Consider the following 23,990-nt stretch of genomic DNA (forward strand, 5'->3'; position numbering starts at 1 on the left):
GTGGTTGACGAGTGTGCGATCGCTTGTGTAGGTCGTTCGTAATTTTAAACTCACCCCTTGCATATGGTAATGTAGATGGACGATGACTTGCAAAAGTTCTAATTTATAGTTGGATTTGGGAAATGAAAAAGGTACGTGCAGATCTTTATTCCGTTGTTTTCAAACTGCTTTTTTACAGAGTCTTTACAGGCGCTGTTATTGATTGTCCTAATGGTAATATAGCAAGTTGGTTTTCGCGAGTCACGTGATTTAAGGGACCCTCCCACTTGCACTGCCACCGACGACTGCTCCGATCCGCTCCGATCGCTGCACCCGAAGAACATTTCCGATACGACAATGATTCAGTTAGTCTTCGTGTCTCGCGTACGAGGGGAGGGCTCCCCTAGACGAGCTTGCGTGCAGCGTGTGTTTGTTTGTGTGGCACGTTCTTTTGTCGGTCACTTGCACTCGGCGCGCTTCAGTGTGCTCTCGTTCGGATTAGGACTCTTGGACTCTTCGCCGAAATCGAATCGAAGAAATCGACGTCAATTTCTTTCGGAATGCGAATCTTTCTCACAACATCATCATGCGGAACCTCGTCATGCTCCTGTAAGTGTTCTTGCGAGCGTTTCTCTGTCGGTTTGTTGCCGAGCGAGAGCCGGGCCCCTTTCGGGGAAACCATGTTTCGGTCGACCCTAATTGAATTTCCGCTCGCTCTCTTAGCCAAAACAGAATCGAAGGCTTCGGTGCGAAGGCCTTCGATTCGCCGACGAATTATCTCCAGGACGTTGAATCGTACGAGAGCGAGCACGGAGGTAAGAAAAATATTCGAAAAATAAGATAGATTTTTAAAAGGACGACGAACACAGTTTTTTTTCTTGCAGTACCCCAGCCGGATCCAGAACCGTCGCCTACCAGGTACAAATAGGGAAAAAAGATAAGCAAAGTTCTTTATTTTCTTTTTTTTTTCTTGCAGTCCTGCGGCGGGTGGAAGAGAGGACTTGCTCTCTACCGAGCTACTGCGGATTGTCTCCGTCCCCGAAGACGGCTTTGGTCCTAAGAGCTCATCTCGAACCGGAAGGCGGCGAAGATGAAGGAACTGAATTTTATTTCATTTTTTATTTCATTTTATTTATTAAATTTTCTGTACGTGCAATTAATTTTCTTCTTTAGCTTTTCTACACAGTCAGAGGATCTGCACTTGACATCAAATCTTCTGATTCCAGCCAGTAAGAACAAGCCATGCAATTGAGTGGAGTCCAGGGAAGGAGAGTTTGTCATTGTTATTTTTTTTGGATCGTTGAGGAGAGGAGAAGGACGGAGAGATCAAGATAGGGGTACCAATAATCACGTGACAAAAGACGGCCAATTGGTCATAAAAGTTTTGAAAGACACGGAGGGAGCAGTGCGACTCCACGACGATATATTGCGCAATCATAATAGACACGTTCTTGTGTCTGCGCAGGCAGCGCAATTAATATATAGTTTAGCGCACATGGACTTTGCGCGTTTTCATAAAAAGACGAATATAAGGAAGCGAAATGTGCCCATTAGGATGTGGCAAGAGCGAGCCGTCAGTCGTCGTGGTCCATTGGACGAGCGAAAGGAAGGTAAGTGGAGGATAATGAATTTATCCATCATTTCCTAACCACGGCGTTGCGGTTTGCCGGCAGGACGAGAAGGCGTTGAGAGGCAACAAGAAATAGCACAGCATCGACACGAGTGCCAGAGGAGTGAGATTTACATTTTTGTCACTGAGGCAACTGAATGACGAGTTCATCAAACTGCGTGAAAACTATGACGTATTGCAAAGTCATCTTGCCTTGGAAGTCATCAAAGTAGCAGGTATTTGGATCATGTGAACGTCGAATTGCTAGTGGAAAACGCCTTTTCTCTTAGGCTCTTGGCAGATGGCAGAGCGCGTGTCCGGGCGAGTTGAGCACCGCCGGAACGACGGCTTCCGCGTGCGTGATTCGCGGTAGTTAGTTTTGTACGGGATTTACCTCGCCTGACGTCACTCTGTACCTATTCAAGATGGCGGAGCAACCAAGTGGTCCCGATCCGAACAATGAACTCCGGAAGCCCAAGCAAGGACGATACGAGGCGACAAAAGTGAGAAACGAATGACGCTATATTGTTAACAAGGAACAAATGCGTATCTATTTAGAACTCCTTTATGGCCGGCATTATGACTGGAGTAGGAGGCTCGTCGATGGCCATTCTCGTCCTGGCTCTGGCTGTATTTGTCTATTCGACATTTGATTTCCCGCCGCGGCCGCAGAGCTGGCGTCTAGCTTCGTCTCTTGAAAACGGAGGAATTTATCCCGACTTGCCGTTAAAAGAAAGAAAGCCCGTCATTAATCGTGCTGCAGAAGCTCAGAAATTCCTGTTCGATGTCTTCGAAGAAGGAGTATACACTGTTTTGGTAGGACCTAAAGGTTGCGGAAAAACAAGCCTGCTCTTGGAAATTGTTCGAAATCAATCAGGTATTGTCTACGTAGAATACGAACCAGGCCGTCTGTTTGACAACCTGCGACGTGCCTTTGATCTCTGTCTTCCATCTGAAATGCTGCCAATAGGCTTTTCGTATATTCCTCTTCTCCGTCACCATTTGTCATACATCAACTGGGAACTTGGAAATGACGTAGATGACGCTTCACGTTTACTGATGGATGTAATTCTACCACAAGCGTCTTCTTACGATGCAAAAGCAGGACGACCTTTTGTTCTCATTATAGACGATATTAACAAAATGCTAAATCGGGTTGAAAAGGGGGAAAACGCGCTCCACAAACTGCAGGCAGCCCTAAAGAAAATAGCAGACAAACTTTATATGCACGTGGTGCTGGTAGACTCTGCAGGTGAGGTGGTTTCACACTTAAGACAGAAAAGTGCAGCGTCAAGAATGCAAGTTATAGAAGTCGGGGATGTTGACAGGGAGAATTCTATCTACTTGCTGTCATATCGAATCTCGAAGACGAATACGAGCCTATCTGCGTCCGACGTATATGAGGTCATCACTGGAGGGCGACTGTTGTTGATATGGACAGCAGTTAAGTGCATCGAAAGAGAACATGTGTCAACGATTCAAGCGGTCATGGATTGCGTTTCTGAGGAAATACCGGTTTGGCCAAACCTTAAAATATGCGGACTTGCCTACTACAACGAATCTTCTCTTAGTTGGATGGTAGTGAGGGACTTACTCGAAGGAGACGAGCTTATCGACACTTTGGATACAAAGTACACCATGTCAAGTAGTTCATTTGAGTTTGACTTGATTTTCCGTTGTCTCGTTCAAAATGATATCATGTATCAGCACCGTAATCACAGTGTCACACTATACAGTAATTTGGTCAGAACCATCTTACGGAAAAGAATTTCTGATTCCAAATTGCACCTTGGAATAGTAGAAGAGATCAACCAAGATAAACTGGAGCACAAAGTAGGGTCAGAAGAGGCCAAAGAATCCAAAGAAACAGAGGAAGTCAAGCTGGAAAATGAAAAGTCTGAATTGTGATAGGTGGTAGCCTATCCTATGCAGCACATGATGTTTGTGTGAGGGATGAAAGAAATATTGTGCAGGGATGGGTGGCTCGCGACATTTTGAATCACACACACACTGATAGGGCACCGTGTCTTCCATTAGCCGCGTGATCGAGTAGCCCATGAAGAATACGCGCGCTTGGGACGACATCGCGTTGTTCTGCATCACTCGCGCTTGATTCTCTATACGTGGGTTAACCCTATACGTGCTCGTCATTTGCTCGCAATCATCTCTGGGAGAACATGAAACGGCAGAAGGACTTCGAATCGAAAGACCCGTCGAAAGTCGTCGGCGCCATTCGTCAGGCGTTTCGCGAGACGCAGAACGGAATAGGGAAGGCAGTCGGTACAGAAAGAAAGCGATTGATCGATCGATCGATCGATCGAAATAGTGAAGAAACGCTTCTTCTCTTGGCCGAGCACGCATCCGGGCGTGTTCAGCGCATCCGGGCGTGTTCAGCGCATCCGGGCGTGTTCAGCACGGCCGGAATGAATCGCGTTATATCCCGAGATGGAATCACTTCCGGTTCGCTTATTCCTAAGCCGTTTTCATTTGTTTTACTGCAAACGGTTTGTTTGACTCTCAATCGACTGCTATTGTCTTATTACATCATAGCACGGCAAAAACATTGGAAAAAGTGCAGCCGCTTTGATTGCGGTTTGCCTTTGTTTCAACCGTGCCATTGTGTACTAGAACAGTTGCAGTCGATTCAGTCGATTGATTTTGTGTCACGCACCTGCGGTTATCTGACTGAGATGACTTTATCTCTTAGCTCCACATCATCGAAGTGGCGAAGTGGGACAGTCGACGGCGGCGGGCAATCAGCTTCTGTTTCGGCGACGTCATCGCTATATATAGCTACACTTGTGACGAAAGAGGTCCCGTGACGCCATTCCACGGTACACTGTAGCTTCTTTTCGGACTTTCCGTACGCTGTACAACGCTCGCGAACGATCTTGCGTAAGCTTTCCGTTCGAATGGCACGATTAGGGGCCTCCATGCATTTTTCTCTTCCTTCTTCTTTCGCCAGTCGACTTGAAAATGATCTCGTCAGTTGGTGCGACATATGAGAAGTGTCGCGGGGGCCCGACGTTGGCTCTCTTGTAGTGCAGCTCGCCCCGATTCGCCGCCAAAAGCGTCTTTTGGTTCGCGCACGTATCCGTGAGTTGATCTACTTACTCTTTCTTTCCGACATTTCCTCCCCTTTAGGATGTCGTTTCGAGGAAAAGCTCGCTCGCCTATGTCATTGCCTCTCTCCTCCATTGCCTTCCATTTCACTCCAGGTGAGAACCGTGAGATATCTAATATTTAGGTTAAATGCTCCATGGAAATCAATATAATAATGTTATTTATATTATTAGAAATGCAATCGACTCGGCGGCAGCAGAAGAAATATTTCTTCTCTGTTTCCAATGGCGACGATGAAAGAAAAATATTCACGGGGCACAAGTTTCCTAACGAAGGCTGCATCTACGTTGATAAAACGCCTTTGATCAAACGTCTCGTCAAAATGACCAACCCTTACAGTGGAGTCTTTGTGAATCGACCTCGTCGCTTTGGAAAGAGTCTTCTTGTGCACCTTGGAGGAATATTTCAAACGAAACAAGGAAGCGTTTAAAGGAACGGCAATTTACAATGATCCGGAAGTGAAGTGGGACAAATGGCCCGTTATCACGTTAGATATGAGTAAAGTTGGTGGGACTACGTTTGAGGAGGTCAAGTTATCTTTAGTCAAATTGGTGAGAATCCTTTGAACGTTGCAATGCATGCTAATAGGTAACGGTTTTTTTATTTAGCTGCGAAAAGTTGCTCAGCGTAAGGGAGTTGAGATTTCTACTCCCGGATTACCGGACGATTCTATTTCAATGATCCGCAGATTATTTGAGGAAACCTATGCTAAGGAAGGAAAGGAGCGTGTCGTTCTCATTGATGAGTATGATTCACCAATTGTCGCCAATTGGTCGCAGATGAAGTGGAGTTGGCAACAGCGTGCCAAAAATTACTGTCAGGCTTCTACAGACAGTTGAAAGCGTCCTCTCCTATCATCCGGTTCCGCTTTTTGACCGGAATCTCGTACTGGCCAAAAACGAGTATTCATTCTGGCTTGAATGACGTCAGAGATATTGACGATTACCCTGATCTTGGCGCCATTCTTGGATTCACTCGAGAAGAAGTGACATCGACGTATTCTCCTGAAATTAAGGTTATTGCCAAAGAGCTGAAGATGAAGGAGGGGGAGTTGATGGATGAAATCACGCGATATTACGATGGATACAATTGAGGTGATGATAATCTCCCTGCCACTCAAGTCTATCATCCACATTCAGTCAACCAGTTTTTGACTTGGAAAAAATTTAGCTCTCGTTACTCGACGGGTTGGCCTACGCTAATGTGTTGTGTTGTCGATTCTGTTGATTTCGTTTGTTTCTCTGAATTACTGAGCGGAGAAGTGCCGAGCAGATTAGACACGCCCCCCGACAGTCTTTTATCTTTGCAGAAGCCCACTTATAGCAAAATGGTTAATTAGGTCAATTACACGTGTACTGTACCCCCCGAGGTAGGGAGTCTAATACATACGGGCCTCTCCACCAACGAGCGCGGACTCTCGTAGACTAGCCGGCCCTCGTAGCCGCCCGTTTCTCGTCCTCGTGAACGCGTCAAAGTCGTCTCGGTGAGTTTTTTGGGGAATCGTAACTGCCACCGCGTTCACAGCAGGGCGGGCTCCCGGGATTTCGTCCGCGAGCTAGATCTCCTCTCCCGGCCGGGCACCCTTTCTTCTCTCGCGTCTTCTTTTCTCTTCCCGCAGGCTTCCTGCTTCTTTTCGCGGCTTCCTTTCTATTTTCGTGGTCTCTTAAGTTCTCTCGCGAGCAGCAGTTCCTCGTTTCTCTTCCCCTATCCGTCTGTCTACAATGACGTCACAAGCATGTGACCGCCATTTTAAATGAGCTCTCCTGCCTCGAATCTTTAGTTTCGCTTCTTCGACAGTAGCTCGAAAGCTTCTGTAGATGTTGCTAGACTAGGTTATCGAGCGCTTAAAGCGCAACTTAGCTCTTAGGAGGCTAAACGAAGGTGGGCGTTCCTTTCATACTCGCATAATTAGCCCTTTCTCACCCAAAACAGAAGCTATTGTTTTTCGTGTTATGACGTAATAAATTCGCTTCGTTTTCGCTTGAGATGCGAAAATGAATTTTTTGCTCATTGATTTCTCTGAAAAATGACAAAATATTGTGATGTTGGCCTAATTTTAAACGGGGGATTTGTTTATAAGGATACCAACTAGCTCAGAAAGAGATTTAGAGACTCTTTCTAAGAACGCTTGTCCTTCTTTGCGTGGGCGAGGTGACAAAGTGTCCCGTATTGTAGACAGACGGATCTCGGGGTCTTTTTTTCAAGCTCCCGCAAACTGAAATAACCGCAAACCCTTCACCGATTTAACCGAACGTCAACATGCGTCAAAAGCTCCGTTTCCCTAAAACACTATATTATAGGAAAAATGGAAAAAATGGAAGAATTACTGAAAGAAATCGAAAGATTAAAAAAAGAAAACGAAAAAGTCGAAAGATTAGAAAAGGAAAACAAAAAAGTCGAAAGATTAGAAAAAGAAAACGAAAAATTGAAGAAAAGAATGGACGTAGTGGAATTGGAAAAGGCAGTTGCAGAGGTGACAGAGCAACTTCGAGATGTGGATCTGTCCCAGACAAGTGAGTATTGTCTTATTGGAAAGTTTTATTAGTAGCGCGTCTTGTTTTCTAGGTGCCTCAGTACTGACTGTATCAGGTATAGAATGTTGTGATTGTGCATGCCGCGCATAACCTTCTGTACAGAAGCGACAGATATGGCAAGAGTTATTCATCACTATGAAAGTAATTTGGCGCAATTCAATGAATTAAAGCGTAAATTAGGTTATCATTTTTCATTCCTATTTTATCACCGTTTGAGTAACTCGTTACTTAGCTGCAGAAGTCCTGACTGAAATCGAGCAGCAAACATTGCGTGAATTGACCGACACTCTGAATTCAGGAAGTAATGTACCTGATATTGGGCCGATTTTGTAAACAAACTTTGACATTTCTATAGAAAAGAAGTACTATAAAATGCTTTCAAAAGTGAGCTGGTGTTTGTTTTTTGGCCTTCTATTGTATTTTTTGTCTGTAGTCGAAGTGTCCTTCGACTATAGCAACTGACCAGTTTGCTCGAGCCAGGTTTGCTGGAACAGAAATGCGAATTCCTGCATCTCTCTTCTGCGACGTCTTCAAAACGTATACGCCTCCAGAGATATCGGCCAGAGAAGAAGTTGACGATTCATTTTCGCGTAAATTTCAAAGGCTCCTATTTTACTCAATCTGTCAAAAGGACAAAGTGAAGGAACTGAAAGAAGAGGCGAAACTTAATCGATCAATTGCGGAGCTTCTCAAATCTGCCGGCATTCCACTAAGCCGTCAGGGTGCCGTGCTATCTTACTCTACTGATGGTGTTGTCCAGTTCTTTGAAGAGAGCATCAAAGATTGGCTTTTTGATGCATTTCTGGAGTGCAAAATAGCCGTTGGCCGTGGTGATCCTCGTCTTCAAGGAGTGGCTTATGTGAAGTATGCAGGTGATCCGATTGTTGCGCAGGTAATTTATGATCAATGAGTGAGAGTAAATTTACCGTCTGCGTCTCTCTGTAGGGTAATGTCTGGTTATTACCTCCTTCTCTCCTCTTGGCATGGCGCGAGTTTGAGGTTGATATTTATGGGACAGTTGTTCTTCAACCCCAGCATAGAAAGAAGAAAGGCGAAGTTGGAGTTGCATGTTCGCACTTGGCACACTTCTCGCTAACGAATGCAGAAGTAGCGAAAGCCATGGTTTGTTGGCTAAAGGGAATGCTTGAGAAACTTGAACAAAAACGCCTGGAACCGGCTCGTCAGAAGTTTCCTCTCATTGCTGAATACGAAGACGACGACGGACGAAAGTTTCCGCTTACCTTCACGGAGCACATTCGTGACAACGTCTTCAGCGCTACTGCAACTACTGGTTCTGTAGAAGAAGGCCGTATTGTCAAATTCGTTGGTCGCTACGGAAAGGAAGTGCATAAGCTTTGCGCTGATAATAACTTTGCTCCTGCTCTCTACTCCTGTCAGTTTCTTCCTGAACATTCGGTTTGGATGCTAGTCATGGCCAAGGACGACGGCTTCCGTACCCTCAAAAGTGCCCTTGATGATCAAACAGTGCACAAGCCGGCTGCAGTAAAAGAAAATCTAAAGAATGCCCTCGAGTGCATTCACAGCAACGCATATGTTCATGGTGACTTTCGATCTCCCAACATACTAGTTAACAACGATGGCGAGGTGAAGATCATTGACTTTGATTGGTCAGGAAAAGAAGCCTCAGTTTACTATCCTGTACCTCTCAACGACGGAATCGATTGGCCAAAAGGAGCAGCGTTTGATCAGCGCATACGTAAGGAGCACGATTGCTTCTTCCTGGAGAAGCACTTGTCTCAGCTATGAATGTCAATTGCTCTGCTATTATACTGTCTACTTATCATTTTAGACTTGTGTTGTAGCGCTCGTGAGCGTACTCTACTCTATTGTCTCAAACATTTTCGCGTCTAAACCGTAGAAATACAGTACTACTAAGCAAGTAGACTTATAGGTCCTTTGCTGTCGACTACTCACCCTGCCAAATCATGAGACAAAAATTGCCCTGATAAGGATGGAGTTTCTGAGTGCAGAAAATTATTTTAGCCGAAGAACAGTTTGTGCCTAAAAATTGTGGATTTCTTTCAAGCGAATACAAAAAGGCAATATTTAATTAGAATCTATAATTAATTTATTTGCCTTCAAATAAATTTTAAATACAGTCAGCTTCCTTCTCCCAGGAAGGCGGCAGAAAAGATACAAACTTCCCCCTCTGGCTCCTGCAAACATGTCACAAAGTCTCACCAAAATGTCAAAGGAATCATATCACGTGGACATCTATGGACCATAAGTATAGGAATCCATTTCTAAATCTAGCTTTAGTAGTGGCTGGTGTCACGTGAGGCGTGTGACGTCACCTGCATAAGCTCCATTCAAGATGGCGGAGCAACCAAGTGGTCCCGATCCGAACAATGAAGGCCGGAAGCCCAAGCAAGGACGATACGAGGCGAGAAACGAATGACTCTATATTGTTGACAAGGAACAAATGCGTATCTATTTAGAACTCCCTTATGCCCGGCATTATGACTGGAGTAGGACGGTGCGCAGGCTCGTCGATGGCCATTCTCGTCCTGGGTCTGGCTGTATTTGTCTATTCCACATTTGATTTCCCGCCGCGGCCGCAGAGCTGGCGTCTAGCTTCGTCTATTGCAAACGGAGGAATTTATCCCGACTTGCCGTTAAAAGAAAGAAAGCCCGTCATTAATTGTGCTGCAGAAGCTCAGAAATTTCTGTTTCATGTCGTCGAAGAAGGAGTATACACTGTTTTGGTAGGACCTCACGGTTGCGGAAAAACAAGCCTGCTCTTGGAAATTGTTCGAAATCAATCAGGTATTGTCTACGTAGAATACGAACCAGGCCGTCTGTTTGACAACCTGCGGCGTGCCTTTGATCTCCGTCTTCCATCTGAAATGCTGCCAATAGGCTTTTCGTATATTCCTCTTCTCCGTCACCATTTGTCATACATCAACTGGGAACTTGGAAATGACGTAGATGACGCTTCACGTTTACTGATGGATGTAATTCTACCACAAGCGTCTTCTTACGATGCAAAAGCAGGACGACCTTTTGTTCTCATTATAGACGATATTAACAAAATGCTAAATCGGGTTGAAAAGGGGGAAAACGCGCTCCACAAACTGCAGGCAGCCCTAAAGAAAATAGCAGACAAACTTTATATGCACGTGGTGCTGGTAGACTCTGCAGGTGAGGTGGTTTCACACTTAAGACAGAAAAGTGCAGCGTCAAGAATGCAAGTTATAGAAGTTGGGGATGTTGACAGGGAGAATTCTATCTACTTGCTGTCATATCGAATCTCGAAGACGAATACGAGCCTATCTGCGTCTGACGTATATGAGGTCATCACTGGAGGGCGACTCACTGTTGTTGATATGGACAGCAGTTAAGTGCATCGAAAGAGAACATGTGTCAACGATTCAAGCGGTCATGGATTGCGTTTCTGAGGAAATACCTGTCCGGCCAAACCTTAAAATATGCGGACTTGCCTACTACAACGAATCTTCTCTTAGTTGGATGGTAGTGAGGGACTTACTCGAAGGAGACGAGCTTATCGACACTTTGGATACAAAGTACACCATGTCAAGTAGCTCATTTGAGTTTGACTTGATTTTCCGTTGTCTCGTTCAAAATGATATCATATATCAGCACCGTAATCACAGTGTCACACTATACAGTAATTTGGTCAGAACCATCTTACGGAAAAGAATTTCTGATTCCAAATTGCACCTTGGAATAGTAGAAGAGATCAACCAAGATAAAGTGGAGCACAAAGTAGGGTCAGAAGAGGCCAAAGAATCCAAAGAAACAGAGGAAGTCAAGCTGGAGAATGAAAAGTCTGAATTGTGATAGGTGGTAGCCTATCCTATGCAGCACATGATGTTTGTGTGTCTCTCTTGTGTCTGTGTCTCTCTTGTATCTGTGCTGCATGACAGACTATTTTAGGCTATTTAATTAGGGTTTCATAATTTTCAGCACAATCAGGGATGAAAGAAATATTGTGCAGGGATGGGTGGCTCGCGACATTTTGAATCACACACACACTGATAGGGCACCGTGTCTTCCATTAGCCGCGTGATCGAGTTGCCCATGAAGAATACGCGCGCTTGGGACGACATCGCGTTGTTCTGCATCACTCGCGCTTGATTCTCTATACGTACGTGCTCGTCATTTGCTTGCAATCATCTCTGGGAGAAGATGAAACGGCAGAAGGACTTGGAATCGAAAGACCCGTCGAAAGTCGTCGGCGCCATTCGTCAGGCGTTTCGCGAGACGCAGAACGGAATAGGGAAGGCAGTCGGTACAGAAAGAAAGCGATTGATCGATCGAAATAGTGAAGAAACGCTTCTTCTCTTGGCCGAGCACGCATCCGGGCGTGTTGAGCACGGCCGGAATGAATGGCGTTATATCCCGAGATGGAATCACTTCCGGTTCGCTTATTCCTAAGCCGTTTTCATTCGTTTTTTACTGCAAACGGTTTGTTTGACTCTCAATCGACTGCTATTGTCTTATTACATCATAGCACGGCAAAAACATAGGAAAAAGTGCAGCCGCGTTGATTGCGGTTTGCCTTTGTTTCAACCGTGCCATTGTGTAATAGTTGCAGTCGATTCAGTGGATTGATTTTGTGTCACGCACCTGCGGTTAGCTTTATCTCTTAGCTCCACATCATCGAAGTGGCGAAGTGAACGACGGCGGGCAATCAGCTGCTGTTTCGTCGACGTCATCGCTATATATAGCTACACTTGTGACGAAAGAGGTCCCGTGACGCCGGTCCACGATCGCGTTTCGGTAGACTGTAGCTTCTTTTCGGACTCTCCGTACGCTGTACAACGCTCGCGAACGATCTTGCGTAAGCTTTCCGTTCGAATTTCACGATTGGGGGGGCCCCCATGCATTTTTCTCTTCCTTCTTCTTTCGCCAGTCGACTTGAAAATGATCCGTCAGTTGGTGCGACATATGAGGCAGTGGAGAAGTGTCGCGGGGGCCCGACGTTGGCTCTCTTGTGGTGCAGCTCGCCCCGATTCGCCGCCAAAAGCGTCTTTTTGTTCGCGGACGTATCCGTGAGTTGATCTACTTACTCTTTCTTTCCGACATTTCCTCCCCTTTAGGATGTCGTTTCGAGGAAAAGCTCGCTCGCCTATGTCATTGCCTCTCTCCTCCATTGCCTTCCATTTCACTCCATTTCACTCCAGGTGAGAACCATGGAAATCAATATATTAATGTTATTTATATTATTAGAAATGCAATCGACTCGGCAGCAGAAGAAATATTTCTCCTCTGTTTCCAATGGCGACGATGAAAGAACAATATTCGATGGGTGCCGGTTTCCTAACGAAGGATGCATCTACGTTGATAAAACGCCTTTGATCAAACGTCTCGTCAAAATTACCAAGCCTGGCTGTGGAGTCTTTGTGAATCGACCTCGTCGCTTTGGAAAGAGTCTTCTTGTGAACACCTTGGAGGAATATTTCAAAGGAAACAAGGAAGCGTTTAAAGGAACGGCAATTTACAATGATCCGGAAGTGAAGTGGGAGAAATGGCCCGTTATCACGTTAGATATGAGTCAACTTGAAGGGTCGACAATTGAGGAGGTCAAGTTATGTTTAGGCGAATTGGTGAGAATCCTTTGAATGATGCAATGAATGCTAATAGATAACGGTTTTTCTTTATTTAGTTGCTTGACATTGCTAAACATAAGGGGGTTGAGATTTCTACTCCCGGATATCCGCCCAATCCTAGTTCAATGATGCGCAGATTATTTGAGGAAACTTATGCTAAGGAAGGAAAGGAGCTTGTCGTTCTCGTTGATGAGTATGATTCACCAATTGTCGCCAATTGGGCCAAAGATGACGTGGAGTTGGCAACAGCGTGCCAAAAATTACTGTCAGGCTTCTACAGACAGTTGAAAGCGTCCCATCGTATCATCCGGTTCCGCTTTATGACCGGAATCTCGTATTTGGCAAAAATGAGTATTCATTCTGGCTTGAATGACCTAGAAGATATTGACGAGCACCATGATCTTGGCGCAATTCTTGGATTCACTCGAGAAGAAGTGACATCGACGTATTCTCCTGAAATTAATGTTATTGCCAAAGAGCTAAATATGAAAGAGGGGGAATTGATGGATGAAATTACGCGATATTACGATGGATACAATTGGGGTGATGATAATCTTCCTGCCACTCAAGTCTATCATCCACATTCAGTCAACAAGTTTTTGACTCGGAAAAAATTTGGCTATTACTCGACGGGTTGGCCTACGCTACTGCGTCGTGTTGTCGATTCTGTTGATTTCGTTCGTTTCTATGAATTACTGAGCGGAGAAGTGCCGAGGAGATCAAGGACGCGTGACAGTCTTTTATCTTTGCAGAACCCCACTGATAGCCAAATGCGGCTTCTACTGTGGGAGTTTGGTATTCTTCGGCGTCGGCTTACTTCCGAGAACGAATCAGGAGTTGCTTTCACAAATGAAAGTGTGCGGCAGCACTTTACTGAAGATGTTCTCTTCGATTTGTATGGAGATAACGCTACTGCCACTAAAATGAGAGAAATGCGGATCGCCCTGGTAAAGGGAGATATTCCTACATTTGCAGAGACGTTTGCCACTGTGGTGGAGGGCATTCCTCCTCATGTTACGAAATCAAAAGACAAAGAGGGTGAAGCAATGCGAGAAAAGGAAGGATTCTATCAGGCAATATACTTTGGTGTTATAAATGTTGTTGGGCCAAATTCGTCTTATATCGGATCTGAAGAGGTCCTTGAAAAAGGAGTTAGAGCGGACTTGGTCTTCATTTCACCACACTGCGCAATGATATTTGAATTCAAAAAGAATCCTAAGAGAGTCGACGAAGGTCTTAAGCAAATAAAGAAGCAAGAATACATTGAAAAGTACGGAAAGTATTTGGAAAAGGAAATGAATGAGGCGAAGAATAGCGAGCAAAGAAAGAAGTGGGAAAAGAGATGGGAGACATGGAAATCCGTTCCCAAATGGGGAATTGGAATCAACGTCATCGTCGACAAGGTGCAAAAAACGGTAACCAAGACAACCTCAATAGCCGAGCAATTCCCCTTCTCATCTGATCTCTAGTTTGTGAACTGTCGTCGTTGTTCTGTGTTAGATGTCAGTAGATTAGCCAGGTCTTGATTTTGGTCAATAAAAATTTGTGCCACGTGTTTCATGTTTGAAACATACTCTTGCGCTCAGCTCTAGCGCTCCCACATTTCCCACATATATGACTGTTCTAAGTTCCCGGATTAGACGACCACCGCCCCCATTTTCCAAATCTTGGAGAATGGTGGTAGTCTAATCCGGGCATTTATAGCCGTTTACCCTATTAAATCCGGGACATTGCTCCTTGTGACAGAGGACGGCAGATTATGAGATAGCGTACATTTAGGAACAGTCTATCATTTTTTCTGGCTAGAAGAACTTACCTTCTACCGACCGGGATTTTTAGAAAAATTTGAAAGCTGGTTAGCTTACAAAAATGAAAGCACAATTGCGTTCATTCCATCTAGCTTCGAACAACAGACAAAAACACAAGAAGAATAAGAAAAAAAACTGAGAGTCTTTTCTTCCAATGTCAGGAAGAGAGAGTGCTACGAGGTGTAAATTATTTAGAATACTGAGAGGTCGGACGATTTCGAGGATGCCCTCCTTGGGCCTCGTTTGCACCCACTTGTATCAGGTAGATATAAAATTATTGAGCCCGTGGCCCTGCAAGTTGCGCATGATCAATACCTTTTCGATAATGTTATCAAGCCATTGCTGCTGAAATAGGGGCAGGAGGTCACTCGTACTCATTTTCTTGTATCTTTTGTATCTGGTTGTATCTGGTCTGAATTGTAAGAGTCCTACTGTAGCGAATAGCGAATATGTTTTCACCTGTGTGTACAGTAGACTACTTGTGTTTGCGCATCCGGGTTGCGCAGGTATTTTTTCGTTCGCCGTTTGACTGAAATCGTAGGGAACGCCGCGACATCGAAGGTCGAATGACCTTTCTACACGGGTAAGAGACGCGTTTAGGGGATGGCGATTGTTGCGCGAGCGGTTCTGGGGCCCCTGTACGCGTGCGAGGGATTTCTTTAGTCGATGCGCGCCCTTGGCGAGCATTCGCTGTCGTTCGAATGGGTCCTGTTGCGCTTAGACGTGCGTTTTATCGTTGCGCGATCGAGTTCTGAGGCTCCGTTGCGCCATGGAATTTTTCGTTCCGGTGATCATTATATTTTTCGACGCCTTTCCGTCCTATTTCGGGGTCCCATGTGTCTCTAGGCGTGTTTTTGTCGTAGTTAAGGTGGGTTCTTGTTTCTATTTAGACTTGTATGTTGTGTTGCTGGGAAAAAAGAGTTTGGAGGCGAAGCAGAGGGTTAATGCAAGCTAGAAGAGCTGTACCACCATTCGTTCAGGTAAGGGGGATATTTTATTGTGGGTGGGATCATGCACTGAGCTAATCAATTTTTTTATTATTTTATTTTTAGGGGGTAATCTCTTCTATATCCATAGGAGGAGGAACTGTAAGCAGGATGCAATTGGAAGAATGTGAAGGCCTAACAAAGGAGAAGGGACATGGACTGAAATTAGGACACAGGTACTTTGTTGCATAGTAGATAACATGAATATTATTTGCTGTTTCCTAGAGGGATATACAACTAACTAGGAGCAAGGGATGGGAAAGGTAAATCTTTTTGGGTTTGGGTATGTTTTTCTACTTAGTTTGTTTGTTGTTTTATAGAAAGGTGCAATGGGGACTGTATGCTTCAAGGGATCAGATAAGTGTTTAATATATAACGTACGCGTTTTGTGGCTTTGGTCATTTTGTCTGTGGTAGGGGATGAACATGTAAGAATGGGAAGGTATGTGGATGAGGGGTGGCTTTATTTACAGTGTTTCGGTCTTATATTTTAGACTATGGGGACATAGAAGATGATATGAGAGTGTCGCGATAGGGCACTTCCCCGCAATTCAAAGCTCCGCGGAAAAAATTTGGCTATTATTACTCGACGGGTTGGCCTACGCTACTGCGTCGTGTTGTCGATTCTGTTGATTTCGTTCGTTTCTCTGAATTACTGAGCGGAGAAGTGCCGAGCAGATTAGACACGCCCCCCGACAGTCTTTTATCTTTGCAGAAGCCCACTAATAGGTCAATTAGGTCAATTACACGTGTACAGTACCGAGGTAGGGGAGTCTAATACATACGGGCCTCTCCACCAACGAGCGCGGACTCTTAACTCGTAGCCGCCCGTTTCTCGTCCTCGTGAACGCGTCAAAGTCGTCTCGGTGAGTTTTTGGGAATCGTAACTGCCACCGCGTTCACAGCAGGGCGGGCTCCCGGGATTTCGTCCGCGAGCCTCTCCTCTCCTTTCTTCGCGTCTTCTTTTCTCTTCCCGCAGGCTTCCTGCTTCTTTTCGCGGCTTCCTTTCTATTTTCGTGGTCCCTTAAGTTCTCTCGCGAGCAGCAGTTCCTCGTTTCTCTTCCCCTATCCGTGTGTCTACAATGACGTCACAAGCATGTGACCGCCATTTTAAATGAGCTCTCCTGCCTCGAATCTTTAGTTTCGCTTCTTCGACAGTAGCTCGAAAGCTTCTGTAGATGTTGCTAGACTAGGTTATCGAGCGCTTAAAGCGCAACTTAGCTCTTAGGAGGCTAAACGAAGGTGGGCGTTCCTCTCATTTTTTCAAGCTCCTGCAAACTGAAATAACCGCAAACCCTTCACCGATTTAACCGTCAACATGCGTCAAAAGCTCCACCTCCCTAAAACTCTCTATTAGGAAAAATGGGAAAAATGGAAGAATTACTGAAGAGAATCGAAAAAATCGAAAAAGAAAACGAAGAATTGAAGAAAAGAATGGACGTAGTGGAATTGGAAAAGTCAGTTGCTGAGGTGACAGAGCAACTTCGAGATGTGGATCTATCCCAGACAAGTGAGTATTGTCTCATTGGAAAGTTTTATTAGTACAGTAGCGCGTCCTATTTTCTAGGTGCCTCAGTACTGACTAAATCACGTATAGTTCTAATTAGAATGCTGTAATTGTGCATGCCACGCATAACCTTCTGTACAGAAGCGTCAGCGATGGGAAGAGCTATTCATGAATATGAAAGTAAAGTGGCGCAATTCAATGAATTAAAGCGTAAATTAGGTTATCATTTTTCATTTCTATTTTATCACCGTTTGAGTAACTCGTTACTTAGCTGCAGGAGTCCTGACTGAAATCGAGCAGCTAACATTGCGTGAATTGGCCCTCGTTCTGACGTCAGGAAGTAATGTACCTGATATTGAGCCGATTTTGTAAACAAACTTTGACATTTCTATAGAAAAGGAGTACGATGAAATGCTTTCAAAAGTGAGCTGTGTTTGTTTTTGGCATTCCATTGTATTTTTTGTGTGTAGTTGAAGAGCCCTTCGAATATAGCAACTATCAGCGTTGCTCGAGCCAGGTTTGCTGGAACAGAAATGCGAATTCCTGCATCTCTCTTCTGCGACGTCTTCAAAACGTATATGCCTCCAGAGATATCGGCCAGAGAAGAAATGAAGGATTCATTTTCACGTAAATTTCAAAGGCTTCTATTTTACTCAATCTGTCAAAAAGACCATGCCTATGAGGAGAGGAAACTTAATGAATCAATTGTGGAGCTTCTCAACTCTGTCGGCATTCGAATGGACGGTCAGGTCTCCGTGAAATCTTATACTGCTGATGGTGCTCTCAAGTTCTTTGACGAAAACATCGGCCGTAATGTTTTTCATGCATTTCTGGAGTGCAAAATAGCCATTGGCAAAGGTGATCCTCGTCTTGAAGGAATGGCTTATGTGAAGCATGCAGGTGATAAGATTGTTGCGGAGGTAATTTATGATGAATGAGTGAGAGTAAATTTACCGTCTGCGTCTCTCTGTAGGGTAATGTCTGGTTATTACCTCCTTCTCTCCTCTTGACATGGCGCGAGTTTGAGGTCGATATTTATGGGACAGTTACCCTTCAACCCCAGCATAGAGAAAAGAAAGGCGAAGTTGGAATTGCATGTTCGCACTTGGCACACTTCTCGCTAACGAATGCGGAAGTAGCGAAAGCCATGGTTTGTTGGCTAAAGGGAATGCTTGACGAACTTGAACAAAAACGCGTGGAACCGGCTCGTCAGAAGTTTCCTCTCATTGCTGAATACGAAGACGACGAAGGACGAAAGTTTCCGCTTACCTTCACGGAGCACATTCGTGACAACGTCTTCAGCGCTACTGCAACTACTGGTTCTGTAGAAGAAGGCCGTATTGTCAAATTCGTTGGTCGCTACGGAAAGGAAGTGCATAAGCTTTGCGCTGACAATAACTTTGCTCCTGCTCTCTACTCCTGTCAGTTTCTTCCTGAACATTCGGTTTGGATGCTAGTCATGGCCAAGGACGACGGCTTCCGTACCCTCAAAAGTGCCCTTGATGATCAAACAGTGCACAAGCCGGCTGCAGTAAAAGAAAATCTAAAGAATGCCCTCGAATGCATTCACAGAAACGCATATGTTCATGGTGACTTTCGATCTCCCAACATACTAGTTAACAACGATGGCGAGGTGAAGCTCATTGACTTTGATTGGTCGGGAAAAGAAGCCTCAGTTTACTATCCTGTACCTCTCAACGACGGAATCGATTGGCCAAAAGGAGCAGCGTTTGATCAGCGCATACGTAAGGAGCACGATTGCTTCTTCCTGGAGAAGCACTTGTCTCAGCTATGAATGTCAATTGCTCTGCTATTATACTGTCTACTTATCATTTTAGACTTGTGTTGTAGCGCTCGTGAGCGTACTCGACTCTATTGTCTCAAACATTTTCGCGTCTAAACCGTAGAAATACAGTACTACTAAGCAAGTAGACTTATAGGTCCTTTGCTGTCGACTACTCACCCTGCCAAATCATGAGACAAAAATTGCCCTGATAAGGATGAAGTTTCTGAGTTCAGAAAATTATTTTAGCCAAAGAACAGTTTGTGCCTAAAAATTGGGGATTTCTTCCAAGCGAATACAAAAAGGCAATATTTAATTAGAATCTATAATTAATTGATTTGCCTTCAAATAAATTTTAAATACAGTCAGCTTCCTTCTCCCAGGAAGGCGGCAGAAAAGATACAAACTTCCCCCTCTGGCTCCTGCAAACATGTCACAAAGTCTCACCAAAATGTCAAAGGAATCATATCACGTGGACATCTATGGACCATAAGTATAGGAATCCATTTCTAAATCTAGCTTTAGTAGTGGCTGGTGTCAAAAAGTTTCGGGTAGTTTTCTATTGGTGTCTTCAAGTCTTTTTAGCGCGATAGTCCGGAGTGTGAAGAGGGGAGGAGTGTGACGATTCTATATACGGGCTATCTGCGGGCTCATGGACGCCACGCCGAGCAAATATAGTGGCCTCTGTCGAGCTCAGCTGAGCTACGACTACTTGCACACCAACAGGTAGGACGCAGCGGCTCAAGGAACCAGTTCGGACGTCGCGCGTGGCTACGTCCGATCCCTATGAACACGGGAAGGAAAACCTAAAGATCTTCTTCCGTGTTTATCTGGGAAATCAGGGGAGGGTCTCTGAAGGAGGAGTGTTATTATTTTCATTTTTAGCACCACCCACGAATTCTTGTTCGGCGCTTTGGCGGAACTCGTAGACAACGCAAGGTGAGATGATACGGGGGGCACGGTCAATCTGCTCCTATTCGACTTGTCTAGGGATGCCCAGGCAAAATCCATCCGAATTTACACAGGTAAGGGCGCCAGCAATAATAAATAAATAAATAATTAATTAAATAATTAAAAAATCATTATTTTTCGGTGAAGAAAAACGTGAAAAAGTTCGCAAAAGACGAATTTTGTCTTTTCTTGATGATGGCGAAGGGATGAATCCAGGTTAGTTTCAGTTATATATATGTATGATCTGCGTTTCAAATTGTTATATAGAGGAAACCGCTAACATCATCAAATTTGGCGTGTCTTCGAAACGGCTGGCGCAAAAGGAGCAAATTGGGCAGTATGGCAATGGGCTAAAATCGTAAGAATAATTGCCTATAGTTTTGAAGGCAAGATAGTGTGTTAGGGGTTCCATGAGAGTCGCAAAGGATATGATACCTTTTACAAAATGGTATGTAGACACAACTTCACTTGCAGCTTTGATTTTTTTTTTACTACAGCAAGAAAACGATGACCTGTCTATTCTTGTCACGGTGCTTTCACGAAGATGAAGGATTAAAAGAGGTCATTGTTCCATTGCCATCATGGATTGGTAGAAGCCCTTTTGCCGAATCACAAGCTGAGAAGGATCAAGTAGAAAAAAAAATATAGAGAGAAATGAACTTTATAAACAAATATAGCACTTGATGGAAATGGAAATTATTTTGAAATATTCTCCTTTCAACACCGAATAGAAGTTGATGGAGCAATTTGCTAAGATCAAAAGTGGCATGCACAACAGCTGTGGCCCATTGATTCAATCAAGTAGAATTTCTCTTCGTTTTTTTCATAGAAACTGAAACTCTTGTTATGCTGTACAATCTCAAAGTGTTAGATTGTGGAGAAACAGAATTGGATGTAAAAAACGACTTGGAACTATCAAATATCTTCATTAATCTTTTTATCGTTTAGTTTCACACAGATCCTAACGACATTCGCTTGACTGCCGATCATCTTGACATGACTCTGCAAAGGTTTGACGGACGGCGTTTGAATTATTTTTAAAATTAACGTTTGTTTGAAAAAGTGTCGTTTTGGAACGCACCTCCTTTCGTGCTTACGTATCTCTGCGACAGGCCGTCGAATTAGAATGGCGACAACCGTTTGGACGATACATCGTCATCGTCGCATCCATGGGCCTACAGGACACCGAAGAGAATCTCTTACTCGGCGTCGACTGGATCGACAAGAGGTCGTCGCGCCGCCGGGGGCGACGACATTGTTTACTATTTATTTTATTTATTTTCTTTAGACTTCGCGTTGCTTTCGTATTTCCCATCTGGCGCGACACGACGGTCGTTTTGAACGGCGACGGGTAAGCGCGAGAGAAACGACGTCATCGCGAGGGAACCGCCGAACGATTTTTTCTCTTCTTTTTTTTCTTTTCTTCGCTCGCCGCAGCGGCTTCAGCATTAGTTCCGGCGCGCGACGTCACATATTCAAACGACCCGTCTCCGTCCAATGCATGTGGTGAGAGAACGCGAGACGGGCCTCCTTTGTCCTCTTTCGAATCGTCGCTTGTTTTTTCTCAGGGCTGCCTTTCAGGCGCTTCACAAAGCCTGCGAACTGGCGCGCGCCTATAACTATTATCTCGACGGCCTGTCTCATACGTCGAGCGCCTATTCTAAGACTCTATTGACCGGGGAATGGTAAATCCCGGGGGCGGGGCTCCGACATAGACGAACTACTGCAGTGACTCTCTTTTGTCTTATGAGGAATTGGCACGAAGACGTCGAGACTCGACCGGACTCGCCGCCCTTGTTTTTTCTCGCCGTCGGCGCCGAGCAGTCGGAGAAGGATTTGGTCAAACAATTGCTGTCGTCGAAACTCAAGCGAATCATGATGACTGTGGATTTGGAGACGGTCACTAGTCGACAGGTGTGGATTGAATTTTATTTTATCATTTCTATTCTATTGTCTCCTTTTTTTTTAGTTGAGGCAGTCGTTGCAGGAAGATTTGCAAATGGATTTGCGCGAGTCTAAGTCGTATCTCGATCAGGAAATGATTCGAATAATAATGGGACTAATGGAAAGCGCTTTGGAGATACTCGACTACCTCTACTTGGTATTTTTCGAAAGAAGACGACGACCATTATTTTTATGCACTTCTCTCAGGGATCCCAATGGAATGCGTCGAATCTTGAAGAACTAAACGACAGGGTGTTAGTAATTTTAGTCCCGGTAAAATTCTCAACAGGGTTCATCTTTAGAATTCGTCATATTTTGAATGTGACGAGAGAAATTGACAATTTTTTCCTAGGCATTATGCAATTAATTACGTTGTACAATCGAGTGTCCCCTCCCGCGCAATTTTGACGTAAACGCGTAGAGAGCGTATCCGGGCGCTTCCCTGCATCGAACAATGGGTTTTGCAGAGAATCGCGAGGCAATGATCGCGCAAAGAGTTTTGGGGCGGTCCTCGGGTTCGTAGGGCTCGCGTAGGGCATGATGAGAGAAGTGGTTAACGAAATTACGTTTCCGGATACACACAACAAGAAATAAGCGATCTGTGGACCAATGGGCAGTGCAAGTATTTCTTTCGATTTCAACGTACATATATCATCATGTTTTAATTAAAGCAGCAAAAATCAACAGAGGAAATTGGTTATTTCATGAATCGTCTCAGACTTTCCAGCCTCTAACGTGAGGCTGCATGGCCTCAATCAGCCTATGGGTGAATTCGCTCCTTTCTCTGGCGTCTTTTTCTAGAGAACGCAGAATCTTCGCAATCCTTGACTTAACTTCTTCGCTTTTGGTTACATCTTCAGAAAGAACATAGCTGGTTAGAGTGGAGAGCGCATAAACGAAAACGGGCGACTGAAGAGTCGAGAGGTCATTTTCAAGACACGACAAAACCATTTCGAGAGTGTACATCCTGCGAAAGTCATCCTCTGCTCTCGCAAAACCGATATAGTAACCAGAATGCTTCGTAATGCAGTAAGACTTATAAGTCGTCGGTGGCGGGACGTTCTCACAATTTTCAGCTATTCGTTGCCACAACTTTTCAGCCGACAAACCGTTGTCGAAACTCGTCGTCGTCGTTCCGAAGAAGGGCGTCGACAATTCGAACGTGATCGAGGCAAATAGTTCGGCGGCGAAACGCTGTATAGTACGATGTCTTGAATAGGGATAATTCAAGCTCCTCCATACGAACGAAAGCACTGAAGGTTTCTCAAGAAGAGATCGATTGGACTTCTGAATGGACAACATGTAGAAGGTGTCAAGCAGATATGTGGCCTCCCAGACGTTATTTTCATCGAGCGTATCGTAGAGAGAGCAGAGAACGTCGGAGAATGGGTCAATTCGTCTGGCAAGGAGCATGGAAATCTCGGCATCCTCCATGGCAATGTGCCACATACTTAGAAACCATACGATTTTCTCGGAAAGACGAGATTGCGACGATACAAGACCTGATTGCAGAACGTCGACAAGAGCCTGGGCAAAACCTCGACTGATAGCAACGTCGCGCAGAAAACCGTCATCATTCAGGAGAGAAAAAATATCAAGCATACTGGAGAAACACGTTCTGATTAAATATGAGTCGGGGTTGTTGCAGTGACAAAAGGCAATAACAAGAAGCAAGTGAAGTTGCTCCAAGTCCACGACGCGAGAACGCCGTATAAAATAAGAGTCGTGAAGAACCCTTTCTGCAAACACGATCGACGGCGGTGTGGAGACAATGCGCACAATGAGCTCGTTCAAAAGAGCGAGAGCGCTCTCACGATGCCAAATCCCGTGAAAGAACGCCCCCAGAGAGAGGCAAGCCAAGTTTCTGACAAGAGGACAGGAATACGACGTTTCGCTTTTCCAGCGACGATCGGCGCGACACCGGCGCAAGGCGAACGACGAGACCACGCCCGCCTCCTCTTTCGTCAGAGCCCAAATATTGCGGATGGGCTCGATGACCAGACGACCACAAAGAAACTTCAATATCTCATGGTTTCGAGGAGTTGGCAACATGTAGTGAGGCTGAAAGGCGAAGAAATCGTCGACGCAAAAATGTCCTGTCGCAACGATTTTCAAATCGTTGACTTCAGCCTCTAAATCGCTACTCAAACTAGTTGAAGAGTCGTCGTCATAG

General features: G+C 44.8%; 6 protein-coding genes across 15 annotated transcripts; all 6 read left to right on the plus strand.

Annotated features, from left to right (window-relative positions):
- Positions 1 to 220: 220 nt before the first annotated feature.
- LOC136188335 (uncharacterized) lies at positions 221 to 3,651 on the plus strand. 6 transcript variants are annotated; one of them, XM_065976082.1, is made up of 9 exons: positions 221 to 344; positions 482 to 588; positions 703 to 794; positions 864 to 897; positions 956 to 1,589; positions 1,653 to 1,824; positions 1,879 to 2,091; positions 2,147 to 3,103; positions 3,160 to 3,651. In XM_065976082.1, the coding sequence occupies exons 7-9, from the start codon at positions 2,014 to 2,016 to the stop codon at positions 3,235 to 3,237; spliced, it is 1,113 nt and encodes a 370-aa protein (XP_065832154.1). In that variant the 5' UTR covers positions 221 to 344; positions 482 to 588; positions 703 to 794; positions 864 to 897; positions 956 to 1,589; positions 1,653 to 1,824; positions 1,879 to 2,013; the 3' UTR covers positions 3,238 to 3,651. The 6 variants fall into 6 exon arrangements, with proteins under 6 accessions (XP_065832154.1, XP_065832152.1, XP_065832153.1 ...); XM_065976080.1 differs by having other exon boundaries at positions 1,879 to 1,957; positions 2,014 to 2,091; positions 2,147 to 3,648; XM_065976081.1 differs by having other exon boundaries at positions 849 to 897; positions 2,147 to 3,648.
- Positions 3,652 to 6,104: 2,453 nt separating this feature from the next.
- Positions 6,105 to 9,150, plus strand: LOC136188332 (uncharacterized). Its single transcript, XM_065976073.1, has 8 exons — positions 6,105 to 6,194; positions 7,012 to 7,224; positions 7,277 to 7,300; positions 7,348 to 7,425; positions 7,478 to 7,546; positions 7,601 to 7,629; positions 7,679 to 8,137; positions 8,191 to 9,150. Exons 2-8 carry the CDS (start codon positions 7,017 to 7,019, stop codon positions 9,010 to 9,012), a joined length of 1,689 nt encoding a protein of 562 aa, XP_065832145.1. The 5' UTR covers positions 6,105 to 6,194; positions 7,012 to 7,016; the 3' UTR covers positions 9,013 to 9,150.
- Positions 9,151 to 9,529: 379 nt separating this feature from the next.
- On the plus strand, positions 9,530 to 11,208 carry LOC136188337 (uncharacterized). Its single transcript, XM_065976086.1, has 2 exons — positions 9,530 to 9,649; positions 9,705 to 11,208. The coding sequence occupies exons 1-2, from the start codon at positions 9,581 to 9,583 to the stop codon at positions 10,605 to 10,607; spliced, it is 972 nt and encodes a 323-aa protein (XP_065832158.1). The 5' UTR covers positions 9,530 to 9,580; the 3' UTR covers positions 10,608 to 11,208.
- An 857-nt stretch (positions 11,209 to 12,065) lies between these two features.
- Positions 12,066 to 14,394, plus strand: LOC136188336 (uncharacterized protein in vnfD 5'region-like). Its single transcript, XM_065976085.1, has 5 exons — positions 12,066 to 12,070; positions 12,143 to 12,281; positions 12,330 to 12,413; positions 12,480 to 12,836; positions 12,896 to 14,394. The coding sequence occupies exons 4-5, from the start codon at positions 12,780 to 12,782 to the stop codon at positions 14,306 to 14,308; spliced, it is 1,470 nt and encodes a 489-aa protein (XP_065832157.1). The 5' UTR covers positions 12,066 to 12,070; positions 12,143 to 12,281; positions 12,330 to 12,413; positions 12,480 to 12,779; the 3' UTR covers positions 14,309 to 14,394.
- A 738-nt stretch (positions 14,395 to 15,132) lies between these two features.
- On the plus strand, positions 15,133 to 19,395 carry LOC136188333 (uncharacterized). 5 transcript variants are annotated; one of them, XM_065976074.1, is made up of 12 exons: positions 15,133 to 15,230; positions 15,538 to 15,627; positions 15,700 to 15,809; positions 15,859 to 15,896; positions 15,954 to 16,498; positions 16,990 to 17,142; positions 17,200 to 17,223; positions 17,281 to 17,358; positions 17,411 to 17,479; positions 17,534 to 17,562; positions 17,610 to 18,059; positions 18,113 to 19,395. In XM_065976074.1, exons 6-12 carry the CDS (start codon positions 16,995 to 16,997, stop codon positions 18,932 to 18,934), a joined length of 1,620 nt encoding a protein of 539 aa, XP_065832146.1. In that variant the 5' UTR covers positions 15,133 to 15,230; positions 15,538 to 15,627; positions 15,700 to 15,809; positions 15,859 to 15,896; positions 15,954 to 16,498; positions 16,990 to 16,994; the 3' UTR covers positions 18,935 to 19,395. The 5 variants fall into 5 exon arrangements, with proteins under 5 accessions (XP_065832146.1, XP_065832147.1, XP_065832148.1 ...); XM_065976075.1 differs by having other exon boundaries at positions 15,141 to 15,230; positions 15,725 to 15,809; XM_065976076.1 differs by having other exon boundaries at positions 15,153 to 15,230; positions 15,538 to 15,587; positions 15,725 to 15,809.
- Positions 19,396 to 20,427: 1,032 nt separating this feature from the next.
- LOC136188430 (protein phosphatase Slingshot homolog 1-like) lies at positions 20,428 to 22,225 on the plus strand. Its single transcript, XM_065976169.1, has 12 exons — positions 20,428 to 20,503; positions 20,551 to 20,635; positions 20,703 to 20,767; positions 20,822 to 20,883; positions 20,937 to 21,101; positions 21,162 to 21,224; positions 21,311 to 21,379; positions 21,442 to 21,558; positions 21,625 to 21,787; positions 21,843 to 21,974; positions 22,025 to 22,071; positions 22,120 to 22,225. Exons 2-12 carry the CDS (start codon positions 20,611 to 20,613, stop codon positions 22,223 to 22,225), a joined length of 1,014 nt encoding a protein of 337 aa, XP_065832241.1. The 5' UTR covers positions 20,428 to 20,503; positions 20,551 to 20,610.
- The last annotated feature ends 1,765 nt before the right edge of the window (positions 22,226 to 23,990 follow it).

This window comes from Oscarella lobularis, chromosome 6 (assembly GCF_947507565.1).
Source record: "Oscarella lobularis chromosome 6, ooOscLobu1.1, whole genome shotgun sequence".
NCBI classification, from domain to species: Eukaryota; Metazoa; Porifera; class Homoscleromorpha; order Homosclerophorida; family Oscarellidae; genus Oscarella; species Oscarella lobularis.